General features: G+C 41.9%; 1 protein-coding gene across 10 annotated transcripts in view; it reads right to left on the reverse strand.

Annotated features, from left to right (window-relative positions):
* Positions 1 to 15,355, reverse strand: part of EZH2 (enhancer of zeste 2 polycomb repressive complex 2 subunit) — a 131,668-nt gene that overhangs the window by 1,544 nt on the left and 114,769 nt on the right. For all 10 annotated transcript variants that reach the window (XM_061587485.1, XM_061587493.1, XM_061587484.1 and 7 more), the window contains 5 exons: positions 10,295 to 10,335; positions 7,096 to 7,221; positions 4,599 to 4,777; positions 841 to 936; positions 24 to 105 (listed from right to left, as the gene is read on the reverse strand). In XM_061587485.1, the coding sequence (XP_061443469.1) occupies positions 24 to 105; positions 841 to 936; positions 4,599 to 4,777; positions 7,096 to 7,221; positions 10,295 to 10,335 (524 nt within the window). The remainder of the gene's footprint in view (positions 1 to 23; positions 106 to 840; positions 937 to 4,598; positions 4,778 to 7,095; positions 7,222 to 10,294; positions 10,336 to 15,355) is intronic.

Consider the following 15,355-nt stretch of genomic DNA (forward strand, 5'->3'; position numbering starts at 1 on the left):
GTGATTAAAGATAACACACATACCATTATTCAAATTGAACAGAAAGCTGCACATGTACTTGTCATATACTTTCCCTCTTCTGTCTGCTTCATCCTGAGAAATGATCTGAAAGTAAGATTTATTTGAAACTGTTTTGAAAACATAGTAAACAGGTCTAATTGTCTCCCTTCCCCCAACCAGCTATGTTTACATGGTTGCTGATTTAGCAGTTGAATAGGAAAACTGTCTGTTGCAACTTTTTGCAGAAAATCTCTGATGACTTAAAGCTGGATCAGTTTTTCAAACTCGTGTTACGGATCTTTAAATATTTCTAGTGGACACATGCCAAAACTGGCTTTATCCTAAAACAGTCAACCACTTGTCTACTAACCTAATACTCCTCGGTCAAAGCCTTGGAGTGCAGTACTTCATGCTGACAGATTAAAACAATGATCTCTTTGAACAACTTAAGGTACATACAGGTTATATCGAACACCTGTATTGCTCATCAGTACACATCTTTTATCGTGTAAACAGAAAAGTGGGATATTTTTCTGAAAACGTCACCGTATCATCCTCCGCTACCATATACCCTACGTATGTACAGCTCTGTTATACTGCTTTAGCCTATGCATACCATCAGCATAAAAAGCAAGTTGCTCCCTTTTCCATATGGGAATATATCTAGCCCTGCCCCTCTTCCTGTTACAATTTATTTGCAAAATAGGACACTGTGTAAAAAGGCTGAAGCTTGAGATAAGAGTAGAATTATCAATATATGTTTTACACAGAACTTTCCTGAAGACTGGAATACAAAGTAGCACATGAAAATGCAAACCTTATTCAAACTTTGTTTCTTACCTCCCCACAATATTCAGAGATGAATTCGTTTTTCTGCACTGGATCCTTAATGAAAATCCCCCAGCCTGCCACATCGGACGGTGCTAGCAGCAAATGCTAGCAGAAAGAAAGAGCAAGCTCCTTAAACAAAGCTAAAAATGCTTAACCCTATCCAGATACATCCTCTGTAGAGGTCATACAAAAAGGACACCAACTTCAGTAGAGTAATGACTGGTTTACTCACACAAATGTTCCTGTGAGTGTTCCTTTTCTCTTCACTCTTGTGAATGTGTAATACTAAAGTAGTGACTCACAGAAGACAACAATGGCATGCTTAGAAAATGCAGTTTTAAGTCACGAGTTACTACTGTGATCTTCCAGAAGTCCCTACTTTATACCTTTTCCCCATTTTCACAGTTAATCTGCACCAACTGTAATATCGCTGGGGCTTTATTTATATACCAGCTTTCAAAGTTAACACCCATCATTGGCAGTTCAGTTTATCACTTTTTAAAATGTATAAATGCAATCTATCAAATTAGGCATTCTAACTCCTGCTCCAAAGCAAGACAACTAAGATGATGTATTCTATAGGAGCAGCATCTTACTCTAATTGCCGGTTTTGCACCACTGCTAGAGTAAAATCTATAAGAAAATTCTCCTGTCCCAGCCACATTGCCATGAATGGAACCTATGCATGTACACTGCTTCTATATTAACTTGTACATAACTGCCCCAAGAGCTAGATCCCGCAAGACATGATGCATATGCACACATTTTTCAAGTATAACATTTATTTTAGAAAAAAACTAGTCCACCTGTTTGTACAAAATTCCACTCATTTATTTCACTTTTCCACCAAAATTACTATTTGCAACATGTGAATGTATTATATTGTCGTAACCTCTAATTCTGTTTATTACACAAAACAGTTATTTTAAAAAGCAATATACTACTTGTAGCCAATCTGTATACCACATTAACTAATGAACTGGATTTAAATTATTTTTATTGAGTTGTGCATCTCTGCTGTAGAAATCGCTGTAGAAGGTGGGAGAGCAAGCAAGAGGGTACAGTAGAGGTGGGGGGGGAAGGCATTTGTCATTGAAAAGAGACACCAGGTAGCAGCCAGCTCAGAAACGATATGACTTTAGAACTACCTGTTTCCAACCACGGGATTTATTGTAAGAATGCTGAATCTGCTAATTGGTCGCAATGAATGACTCACTCCCTAGAGCTGAGATGGGGAACCTGTACTTCTCCAGACGTTGGACTACAATCCTCTTCATCCCTGACCATTGGGGACACTGCCAAGGGCTGACGGCGGTAGAAATTCAACAGCACCTGGAGAGGCACAGTTCTGAAACCCTGCCCTAAATGTGCATTTCCTGGCTAAGCAGATGTTCCAGTTTTCACACAGCATTATTCCAAACCATAGCTGAGTATGAATGATCAAATGTGCGGGTTCCCAGTCTGAAGATCACAGTAGCAAGTACTCTGCTCTCATTCCTGCTACCTGGGGCTCTCATATCTGAACCCAGGCTTGCAATTTGTCTCCCCAAGACAAATTTTAAGCAATAAGAGAGTAACAAACCTTATATGGAGCCAGACAAACCACGAGCCTAGGTTCAGATGCGTGGCTTTGCCAAACCATGGCTCAACCCCAGGTAGCACTGGAGCAATAGGACTGGGGGTCGTCAGCCCTGTTGCTGCCTTCCTCGATAGGTAGGGCAGTGGAGGGGGGGGAGAGAGGCACATAGCACCAGCCAATACCCCCACAGAGGAGAGGATGTGACAGCCAGGCCAGGGGAAGGCAGCAGCCTTCCCTCTCACTCCTCCATCCATAGACTATGTTAACTTACATGAATGAAGTGTAATCTGTTGAATTATCTCACCCTTTTTGAGAGATCCCCAGCAATACCAGACTCAAAAGCTTGACTTTGCCTATAGCCTAAGTTCCCTTTCACCTGTGGCTGCCCGTGTTCTGATTAGCTAGCTAAATGTGGGCTGGACAGAACAACTATCAGCTGCATCCACAGTTGGTGTGCAGAATTGTATTCAAAGAGTGCTTATCAATGGTTTCTTCCTGAACTGGGGGGGGAGGTAATGAGTGGGGTACCACAGGGCTCAGTCCTAGGCCCCGTACTTGTCAACATTTTTATTAATGATTTGTATGATGCAGGCAATGCTTATCAAGTTTGCAGATGATACAAAATTGGGAGGAAGGTCACAAGCTGAATATAAGCCAACAGTGCAATGTGGCTGCAAAAAGGGCAAATGCTATTTTAGGCTGCATTAACAGAAATATAGATTCCAAATCATGAAAAGTACAGTTCCCTCTATTCGGCACTGGTCAGGCCTCATCTTGACTACTGCATCCAGTTGTAGACACCACACCTTAAGAAGGAAGCAGGCAAACTATAACAGGTTCACAGGAGGGCAACAAGGATGATCAGGGGACTATGAGGAGAGACTGAAAAAAACTGGGCATGTTTAGCCTTGAGAAGAGAAGATAGATATGATAGCACTCTTCAAGTACCTGAAAGGCTGTCACACAGAGAAGGCCCAGGATCTCTTCTTGATAATTCCAGAGTGCAGAATATTTCGACTGAATTTCAGGGAAAACAACAGAACCAATTCCATAGGGAGGTGGTGGATTCCCCAACGCTAGAGACATTCAAGAGGCAGCTGGACTGCTACCTGTCAGGTATGCTTTAAGTTGGATTCCTGCATTGAGCAGGGAGTTGGACTTGATGGCCTTATAGGCCCCTTTAACTCTATGATTCCTTGATTCTTCATGAACTGAACTACTTTGGCAATGACAGTGAGCTCCTGAACTTGGCTTTGATGCTGCATTAGGAATCTCAGTTTTAGATTCCACCTGAAAAACAAACTTGTCCTTACTACAAATTTAGGGAATGGCAGAGAGAAAATAAATACTATTGGATGTATCTGTTAACTCCTTGAGAGTTCCTCCTTATTCACCTCCTTATTCACTGAATTTTTTCTTAAATTGCTCCTGTTCTTAAAACAAGCTGCCATTCTTTAAATGGCGGTTGTCACTGTCATGTCACAAATTAAAAAGACAATTTCCCAAAAATATCCTGTGGGGGCAACACCCCCATCCCCCCATGCCCCAGCTACAGGCCTGGGAGGAATGCTGCTGTTGCAATCTTCAGACTAGGAACCCACATGTTGCCACATTTGTGTTAAGTTATGGTTTGGCTTAGCATTGTGTGTGAACTGGGTCTATGTCTGAGCTATAATGAACACAAATTCTTCAAAGGTGGCCGAGAATTAAAATTTTGATTTTCTTGGGATAGTTAATCCAAGTCTGATAGTGTTGTATATCAATCCTATTCTATTGCAGGTGGTTTCCATATTGGAACAGTGTTACAAATACTTGATCACACACACATGAACATATAATCATTTGCAGTGATATCTGTAAATTGTCTATTGTGAAGTAGTGTATTTGAAGAGGTCCGCAAACTACACATATGCAATTTCACACACGCAAGTGTAATCATTAGCTAATTACATAGAAACAATCAGTATGAAAGTTCCTAAATAATCTGCTACTTGGAGGTATACAATTCAGTTTAATTGTAAAGCATATTCCAGATTGTTGCCCAAGAAAGGTCTTGGGCATCCCTAGAATCATAGAATATAAGGCCATCAAGTCCAACCCCTTTTTCTGTAAGTGGCAGACATGCTGTTAAGTTGTTGCTTATTAACAGGGATAAAGTGTATTTGCTCTGCATAAAAAGTTGAAGCACCTTTTTGGATCCTCGTTGAATGCTGCAATTCTTGCAAGACACATTTTTGCTGTCCCAGTGATCTGCTGCTCCACATGTCAAGCAGAGGTCTGGATCACATTCACGTACAGCCAAGTAGCACGGACACTGCTTAGTGTTGCACTGTGCTTTGCAACGGCACCCAGGAAACCTGTTTTGGCCTTTAAGAAGCAAGCAGAAAGACCAGAAAGCTCAGCCAACTTTATATTTTGCATGGAACAGGCAATGGCTGAACAGCCATAAAAACAATACTTATGAGTCCCTTTCCTGGTGTCTGCATAGCAAGGCCACTGTTTCAAGCCTCCCCTAACAAAATTAATGAACAGGCATCAAAATCAATCACATCCCTGAAGAGTTACAAATGTCAATTCAAGCTTCAGTTATACAACTGATGTACCTAGTACATTGAAACAACTTTATTTATACATCAGCGGAAGAGCCAACCCAGGAGTTTTACTTTTCATGAAAAGGTAAATCTTTGAAGTGGCAGACTGTCCTTTAAAAATAAAAACAGGTCACTATTAAAATACTAGGCCTCTGACTCAAAGGAGCTGTTCAGGCCCTGGAATGGTAGCCGTATATCGCTGGAGCTGTCTTCATTTTTCATACAGCAGCACAGATGACCAGAGTGTGGTATTTAAAAAACTTCTTGCCACTTCAGCCATTTAAATTATCTCTGAACTGCAAAGAAAGTACCACCTGTGCATGTGGTTCCCCCTTGCATGTCCTTATATTGCTTTATGGATATAGATCAAGAACACATTATGCAATGATAACAACTGGCATATGTTAATTGTAGTCTGAACTTCTTAATAACACTAGATTTCATTTTGTTCAACAAGACAATATCAAGGATGCAAATAAAAACAGAAGCTATGGCTCTCTCACAGCTGGTGTAGCCCAGTGGGGAGGACAGCCTGGCTGGGAGTCCAGAGTCTGTGAGTTCAAATCCCCGCTCGTGTCTCCTGGGTGTCAAGGGCCAGCTAAAGATCACCCCCACAGGGAGTGGCTCAGGGGTTACATGCCCTGCCCCCTGTGCAGCCGTGGGCAAGCTCCCAAGGAGCCTGGTTGCCCCCCAGCTGGCAGTTGCGGACAAGGAAGGGGCTGACTTGTGCAGCTGTGGCAAGCTGAGCAGGCCCTAGCCAGCTGGGGAGGGCTAGCCTCAGAGGGAGGCAACGGTAACCCCCCCCTGAATACCGCTTACCATGAAAACCCTATTCACAGGGTGGTCGTCATAAGTCGGGATCGACTTGAAGGCAGTCCGTTTCCATTTCAATGGCTCTCTGAGTTTTAGAAATTCCTAGCACAGCACCCTTTAACTCTCCACCATCTGCAAATCAGCTGATGAGAAGATTCAATCCTGCTCAGTTTGGCTGCGCGCACCTGTTCCCTTGTTGGCACATGCAGCCGAAGCAGCGTGGGGCTGTTTGAAAGTTCTTTTGCAAACAGCCTTGTGCTGCTCTTTCAACCTCCAAAGTCAACAGATTTAAAAAAGCAGTGCGGTGCTGTTTGCATAAAGGCTTTCAAACATCCCTGTGCTGCGCTCTGAAGTTCCGATAGTCACTTGGCATCACTATGACATCAGGTGATTGTCAGGTGGGCAGCTTCATCCAACTATCAAATTTGGCTCACCAGGGGTGAGGAGACCAAAACAAATTTTCCATCCCTGCTTTACATATTTGTTGAGGAATCCTAATGTTGATTTGGGGATATGCTGCAGGGCACCGTGCCATTCCAATCATGCCTAATTAACACCCTATGTAAATGTACCTCTTAGAACAACATTGCCTCTATAGCCATCTGCTGAAAAGGAATATCAATAATGGCAGGCAAGCTGTACATCATTAGCAATCTTATCCCAGGCTTCTTTGGAACAAAGTTTGATGCTGGAAAATGTGTATGGTTGAGGCTGTTAAATGTTTGCCCCAACTAAGATTCTTTCTTTAATGAAATATTCAATGTGTGCTAGCCAGCTAACAAAAACCCTAATCCAATATAGTGCAATCCTATGGATGTAGTCAGATGCAAGCCCCACAGAGTTCAATGGAGCTTATTCCCAGAAGTGGAGAAAGGGCTGCAGTTAACATGTATTAAAATCCACCTTTTCCAGTGCCTGTTCCCTCCTTCTCATTTTATTACCTGTCTTTCACCCAGGCAGGCCATAGCAATTTAAAATACAACATTAAACACAGTTTAAAACAAAATATTACCACAAGAATAGAGTGGTTCCTAGGGGGCAAAGAGTTTTAGAATCCCTCCCTCACTCCACAGTCTGTATCCAGTTCACCCCCTCCCTCCCAACATGCCAGTTATTTGTTTTGTTTTAAATCATACAAGATCAAACATGATGAACATCCGTGACCTAGTGTGGTCCTAACAGTTCCCCACAAAATACAGAAATTTCCAGAATTTTTAAATTTCACCAACTCATTTGAGCAATTTGACTCTTATACAGAGCACCCATTTCTAAATCACTTACATTCTGAACTGCACTGACAGAACTTCTCACAGAAATTTTGAGCAATGACACAGGGACACGAGCTGTCACAAGGCTGACGCGGATGATCACACGGCTGGTAGTTGTAAACATGATTGGATGACCCATCTGAATTAAAAATGTTAAGATAACTTCAAGAAGAGGGAATCTGATAGAGGACCTTTGAAAAACCAAGCTATAACTCTTACACATTTTCAAGTTGAATATACTCCAAACTAAACCTGGTACTTTAACGAAGTTCATCTGCCCTCATTGCCTTACAAGGTATTAAAGCTACTCCAAATGTCATGTCTTACACAGAAAGCATTTCTGTCCAGAAAAAAAAGTATGGAAAGTGCTTGTAGATGACCATATGTAATGACTGCAGACGTCTATTTCTCTATGTACTCGAGCGTAACAGATAACATCATTCATAATGATCTCTTTGTGGGTTTGATGTTTAGGAGATCTGCAGTATTAGCAGCTGCCTTTTCTATGTATTAAGTGAAGGGATCAAAACTAGAAGCCTTCTTTAAATAAATGTCCATGTGAAGCTATACAGTCTTTTAAAAAATACAACTGTTCAAAGAAAACAATGAATGATACATAATGCTAGTATTCTACAAAGAGGCAGTTAAACTTATTCAAAAAGGTTTACAGGTCCCCTGCTCCCCCAAAAAACAATCAAACCATTTGTGCTTAGTAGAAGGATAAGCTTCTTTGGATCAACTCTATGCTGAAGGAGGAAAAAGAGCCTGAATCAGATACTACTTTGACTTCTTAAATTTAGTGTTTTGATTCAGAGCTGAGTTTTTGAGATGGACAGCTGGGGAGATATGAAGGTGGTTTGGAATTAATTTACAGTGTAAACTACTCAACTGTGGCTTTGGCCTCTCGATACAGACATACATCCTACCTCTGAAGGTTTTTCATTTTAAAAAAATATTAAAATGCACTGTTTTATTATTTAGTTTTGCATTTGTGGTCATATTAAATATATTTATTTACTTATTACATTTGTATCCTGCCCTTCATAGGAACATCATAAGAACAGCCTGCTGGATCAGGCCAGTGGCCCATCTAGTCCAGCACCCTCTTCTCAGGGGCCAACCAGGTGCCTGTTGGAGACCTGCAAGCAGGACCTGAGCACAAGAAGACTCTCCCCTCCTGCAGTTTCCAGCAACTTTAACAGAATACCATGGAGGCAGCGCACAGCCATCAGAGCTAGTAGCCTTTGCTAGCCTTATCCTCCACTAATTTGCTAGTGTGGCGTAGTGGTTAGAGTGTTGTATTAGGACATGGGAGACCAGGGTTCAAATCCCCACTCAGCCATGAAGCTTGCTTGCACCAGTCATTGTCTCCCAGCCTAACCTACCTCACAGGGTTAAGTTAAGCAGCGCACATCCCAATGCTGATCCTTGGAGGACTCCACTTTCTACATGTCCACTGCAGGAACTGCCCATTTATTTGTACTCACTGCTTCCTGCTACTTAACAAATTCTGATGATCCAAAATAAGCCCTCTCCTCTTATTCTATCACTGCTAAGCTTACTCAGGAGTCTTCGGTGTGGTTCCTAGTCGAAAGCTTTTTGAAAATCCAAGTACACCATGTCAACCAGATCATCTCTATCTATATGCATGCTGACACTCTCAAAAAACTCTAATAGACTGGTGAGACAAGACTTACTCTTGCAAAAGCCATGCTGGCTTTGCTTCAGCAAGAATTGTTCTTCTATGTGCTTGATTATGTTACCTTAAATAATACTTTCCACCAGTTTTCCCGGAACAGAAGTTAAGCTAACCAGGCTGTAATTTCCTGGATCCCTTTTTAAAAATTAGCATTACATTGCCCACTTTCTAGTCTTCTGGTATGAAGGCTGATCTGAGGGACAAGTTGTATATTTCACATTTGAGTTCTTTGAGAACTCTCAGGACAATGCTATCCAGACTCATCAATTTGTCAATTTTCGTTTTATCTAATAGGCCTAGAACTTCCTCTCTCATCACAACTCAGTGCTTCAGACTCCCTGCAAAAGTTAGTTTGGGCACAACCATCTTCCACAGATGAAAAAAAATTCATCCGGCTCTTCCTCAACCTCCTTAAGCATATCATTGATTCCTTTGTCATCCAAGAGTCCAGCTGCCTCCCTAGACAGTCTCCTGCTACTAATGTATTTGTTGGTCTTCATGTTTTTGGCAATGTGCTCCTCATATTCTTTTTTGGCATCCTGTATTGTGTGCTTGCACTTCTTTTGCCAAAGTTTGTGTTCCTTTTTGTTCTCCTCATTTGGAGAAGACTGCCATTCTTTGAAGGAAGCTTTCTTGCCTCTAATAACATCTTTGACTCTGCTTATTAACCATGCTGGCATCCTCTTGGCCCTGGTGGTACCTTTCCTGATCTGCAGTATACACTCCGTTTGAGCTTCTAATATTGTGTTTTTAAACAACTCCCAAACATTTTAGAGTGATTTGACCTACTTGACTTTGTCTTTCAACTTTCTTTTTACCATTTTGGGTAGTTTCCTCTTTTCAAATAAAAAATGACATGTTGGATTTTTTTGGCAATTGACCAGTTTTATTTAATAGTATTATGTTCACTGTTTCCAATTGGTTTGTCAACATCTCACACTAAGTCCTGGCTCCTACTAAAAGAGTCCAGGGCAGCATATACTCACTAATATCTATATCCTTAATGTATCTATATCCTGAATATGACTACACAAATGCAAAACTAGATAAAGCTGTTTTTTAAAAAAATAAAAAACCTTCAGAGGCATGGCATACCTATGCATGGAGAGGCAAGACAACTTACACTACAAATTAATTCCAAATCACACATTTTCCCAATTATTCATCTCAAAAATTCACCCCTTTGCGTTACTACAGCACCCTGCCTGTACTATAGACATATGTTCACAAGGACCCTCTCATTCACAGCAAGAGGAAATTCTATGCACACTTCCCTTGGTATGGGTGATAGTTTTATTCACTGTAATAAGCTGGGAAGCCCTGAGGGGCAAGGAATTGCCATGTATGCAATGGAGAGCTCTCGTCTACAAAGACTCCATGGATGAGGCAATTTGGAAGCTCTGGTTCCCCATGTTGTTCAGTATTTTTTATTTTTTGTTTTTAAAAACAACTACCACCACCACAGAAATAGCATCTGAGAATTTCTGGACATAAAACATGCAAAGACGCTAACCCTTTTTCAGCTGTATCTTTCTGCAATGAGCAGCCCACAACCTGTAAAATACAAACACACAATAAGATTGACAGGCTGCACTGAGCTGGAAAATGCAGTTGTCCAGTTGCATCTTAGAAAGTGGCTTTGAATGAGACACACAGAAAAATTATCATGTTTTACAACAAGATTATAAAATATCCTGCAAACATATTATACCAGAAATGTAAATTTGCTCTGAAATTGGCCTGAACAGATACTTTCACTAGTAAAGCTATCCTATTCTATAGCATTTAATCGTATTACATTTAAGTTTAGAGGCTAAGCTTTCCAAGTTCAAATTTGAAGGGTGTTTTCATCCCTTGCATTTTATATTTCCATTTGGAGTTCTAGTTTATTTTTGCTAGACTAAAAAAAAAGTCAAGATGCCTAGAGATTTTCATGTATTTTTCAAATATTTAAGAAATCTAATGAATATATGTATTTTTCTTCCAAATAAAACACTCCAATGCACAAATACTTTTAATCAAAAACTATCAGTAAATATTTCAAATAAGCAGTGACACCCAGTGGGGTAGGTGGACATGGATACAGGATTGCACCAACTTTCTATTCAGTACAGGGCTAGTTCATACAATATATATACAAACATTGCCTCATTTGACACACACACACATTAAGACAATAATAAATGTATGAACAGATCAATCACTAAGCAGCAAGTCCTGTGATTCTGCATGCTGTGTGTATAAAATCCCACATTCACAACAATGCATATGTGGGTGACTAACTACAATATTCGTACAATATGAAGCATAGTAATTTGAGACATAATCCAATACAGAATTAGGTATGATTTCAATGGGCTTCAACCCATTCAAGAGTATGAAAAAATCTGGATACTTGCTCAGTATATGTGTTTTCCTCATTCAAAGTCAATGTTATCATAAAAAATCTCATTTATACTTGGGAAATTGAGGCTAAGAAAAAGGGTAACTCCCCCAAGAACTATCTATGTTTCAACACAAACATGGAGCTTTATGGAGGAATCTCCCAGAGGAAACTGCATCTTATACATTATACTTTCTAAACTGTGAAGCTCCATTTAATTTATTGATATCAGACTTCACACTTTATCCATTTAATTGACTGGACCAATGAATTCTGTATTGAAATTTGATATAAATTTGTTTAACTGGTTTGTAATACATTGTTGATTTGTGTACTGCTTCTTATTTACTGTTATTATAAAACTAAAATAAAAACCTGTATGGGAAAAAAGTCTATCAGCACAGTAACTACTGGACTTTAGGGAAACCTTAAGTTCTCTCAATCTATGCAAGACTTCCTTTGCTCTGATTTTATTTTCTTTCTAAATCAGACAGGATTCAGTAGCGATGTGAAAGGCCTGTCTTACCAGATGTGGTTTATTAGGGCAAAATAACTTACACAACCACCAGTGGTTGGGTTTCACAGTCCCCTAAGTAAGGGATAGAGGGCTTGATTGTGTATGCAATCGCCCTGCGTGAGAGGCAGGGTAATCAAGCAGAAGGGGCTGGGTTTTGTTGGGGGTGGCTGAGTATGTATGTTTGTACAAGGGGATACATAGTTGTGCACACACACACGTGTACATACATATATGCTGCTGGTTTTGCATTTCAGTCACTATGCAGATTCATATATTAATTTTACATCACTGCCTGTTTTACAGCTTACTGCCAATTAGTTTGTATTGAACTTTGCATTTTTACTATCTCTGGTACCCTATAATGATAGTGGCATAGGAATTTGTACCTATTTATTACATTGATCTATTAGAATTACGGCTGCTGTGGTGTGCCTCAGCTGCCCATTCCATCTATGATCTGTTTCCTTCCCTCTGGTAGCCAGCAGTTGGGTCAGACCAGTCAATTATAAAGGTTGTACTGAGAGACCTCAACATGCCCACTGAGTCTACCTTCATAGTCACCATGGGGCTCTCTTAGTAAATTATGTCTCCAACACATAGTGCAGGTCATGCCCTTGATATGGTGTTTGCCACAGGAGAGAGGGGTAGTCTGGAATGGGTGGTGGCAGTTGTGATGATCTCACTGTCCTACCTGATGAGATTCAAATTCACAATGTCAGGGCAGTTCACACTGTTAAGATGCTCCACCCTGGAGATTTATGGAATCTGGGAGATTTCTGTGAATGCTCTGGGGAATTTTCTGGCAGACATGACTGACAATCTTGTTAAGGCCCTGGCTTGGCCTCACTTTGGAATGACATCCGTACAATTGTTTCCAAGTGTCCTCTCAACTGTTACAGAACCTTTGTAGATTGATGGTGGGCTATGAACGAGTCCACAAGATTCACACATAGCACAAGTCTTGTTGGATGTCTGAGCACATGATCAACCGTAAAATATTGTGGAGAAAGTGGCAAAGAATTTACTTTGCCACATCCATTGCATCCAGCAGAATTGTTCTGAGTGGTGAGAGGGTTTTTGCCACCAAGCCAAGATATTGTTGTTTTGGAGCTCTTGCACACCTTCTGTGATAAGGATGCAAGGCACTTTGAGGGTGAATGGAAAGTTGGACTTACCATGAAGTCAGCAGAGAGTGGAGCAGACAGGCAGGCCCGCCCTTAGCATGTGCGGGGCCCGGGGCAAAAGCATAGTCCCCCCCCCCCACATTCTTTCTCTCTATATATATCCTTTCCTCCAGGCGGCGGAGGCTTTGTATTTCGGCTGCTAGGAGCTTGCAGCTGCGGCTCCCTTTTTTGCAGCCTTCGTTGACGGCGGCGGCCTTGTCTAGAAGCATCCTTAGTGCCCCAGGGCCAAGAGAGAAGCCAAGCACTGTTCTGTGTGAGGTGTCTTTCTTTGATATTATGAGATGGAATGACGTCGCCTGGATGAGTCTATGGACTAACTGCTGAATGTGACAGGCAGTTAGGGGGTGTTGAATTAATAATTGATCTTACCAGCTTCACAGGCTGCATAGATCTTTTGTAGTGCCAAAGGAAGCAGAGATGCTTCTCCAAAGAGGGTTTAAGATTGTAAAAGAGTTGTTCAGATATTGCAAATACTGTAGATCATTAGCAACAGGTTTTTTAAACTTAAGTTGCTTCCAGAATGTTGCTGTTCTGTGTGTGGGATTGAGTCGCATATTCAGGTTACAGTTAAAGTAGGTTTGGCACTTTGGGCAACAAACCCACTTTTTTAAAAAAATCAGACTTATTGTGGTAAGGCAAGTGACAGGAAAATGCACTGCAAAGTATGAGATAAGAATTGCTTGACACAATGTCATATAAATGTTATTGAGTAGGCAGTCATTTTGAACTGTTGTTTTGTATTACTTTTAAAGGCTTGCTGTGGCTGCCCTGATGTTTTGCAAGAGGGTAGAAAATAAATAAATAAATAAATAAATAAATAAGCAAGCAAGCGTCCATTCAAACAAATCAGAATGAAGGCTCAATAAGCAGGTCATCCAGCAGGTCATCCAGAAGCAACCTTATTGAATTTTCCCTGAAAGGGGTGAATCTGGATTAAATGGGGTGGGGAACACAGGCTGGCATTTTGATGCCAGCAGTGTCATGTGGACACAGAAAAATAAGCCTACCTGAGGAGCACCCAATCCCACAAAATACGCCCATCTGGAAGCACCCAGAAGCTGCTAACCGTGACCATGAGATCTGGATTTGACTGTGCTTGAAGACACACCCCATCCCCTAAGGATAAGATGTTTAAAAGGCTGGCCTTGTTCCAACAAGCTACGCTATTATAAAAAAAATCCCTGGGGGAAACTTGACTTCCAATATGGGTCACCTCTGCACCAAACAATGAAAGCACTCACCAAATGGATTCCTGAATGCGCTTGGGGATTCATTGGAGCAGGCACACAACCACTCGGCTGAAGCACTGGTGGAGGGGTGGAATACCGCGATCACCAGGGCATTAGACCGGGTGGCTCTGAAACGCCCTCTCCCCCTGAATAGAGCTCAGACGGCACCGTGGTTTACCCCACGGTTGCGAACTCTGAGGCGGGAGGTGAGATGGCTAGAGCGCCGGTGGCGGAAATCTCGCTCTGACGACGATCAGACACTGGGTAGAGCGGCTGCGGCAGCCTACCATGTGGCGATGAGGGCAGCAAAAAAGGATTTTTATGCTGCCTCTATTGCATCCGCAGAGTGCTGTCCCAGGAGACTGTTCCAAGTGGTCCAGAGCCTGGTCGGTCCAGTTGCTCCGGAACCGATGGAACATAATAAGGTCTCCTGTGACGAATTTGCAAAACACTTTGCGGAGAAAATCGATCGTATTAAGAGTGCTATTCCGTACGCTGTGGATACAGTGAGTGAGCCAGAGGTGACCAGTAGTGCTCCGGTGATGTGGGACCGGTTCCAGCTTCTCTCTTCTGATGAAGTGGACAAGGTGCTTTCAACTCTAAAGCCAACCACCTGCTTACTCGATCCTTGCCCATCGTGGCTCCTTATGAGCTGTAAAGATAGACTGGGTGAGAGGATCAGGATGGTGGTTAACACATCGCTCGAAGAGGGAATAATGCCATCAGCACTTAAGGAGGCAATAATAAAACCTATTTTAAAGAAACCCTCCTTGGATCCTCATGATCTTAACAACTTTCGCCCAGTCTCAAACTTGCCATTCTTAGGCAAGACGATTGAGCGGGTGGTGGCGAAACAGTTGCAAGCGCACTTGAAGGAAGCGGATTACCTAGATCCATTTCAATTGGGTTTCAGGCCTGGGCATGGGACTGAAACAGCCTTGGTCGCCTTGGTAGATGATATGAGGAGGGCATGGGATAGGAACAAAGGTACCTTCCTTGTCCTCCTTGATCTCTCAGCAGCTTTTGATACCGTTGACCACGGTATCCTTTTGGACCACCTGAGGAGGCTGGGCATAGGAGGCACTGTATTACAGTGGTTCCGGTCCTTCCTCTCTGGTAGGTACCAAACAGTAGCACTGGAGGAGGTTTCAGATCCGTGGCCTCTCACTTGTGGGGTGCCACAGGGTTCTATCCTCTCCCCGATGCTATTCAACATCTATGTAAAGCCGCTGGGAGCAATCATCAGGAGATCTGGGCTGCA

This window comes from Rhineura floridana, chromosome 10 (assembly GCF_030035675.1).
Source record: "Rhineura floridana isolate rRhiFlo1 chromosome 10, rRhiFlo1.hap2, whole genome shotgun sequence".
NCBI lineage: Eukaryota > Metazoa > Chordata > Lepidosauria > Squamata > Rhineuridae > Rhineura > Rhineura floridana.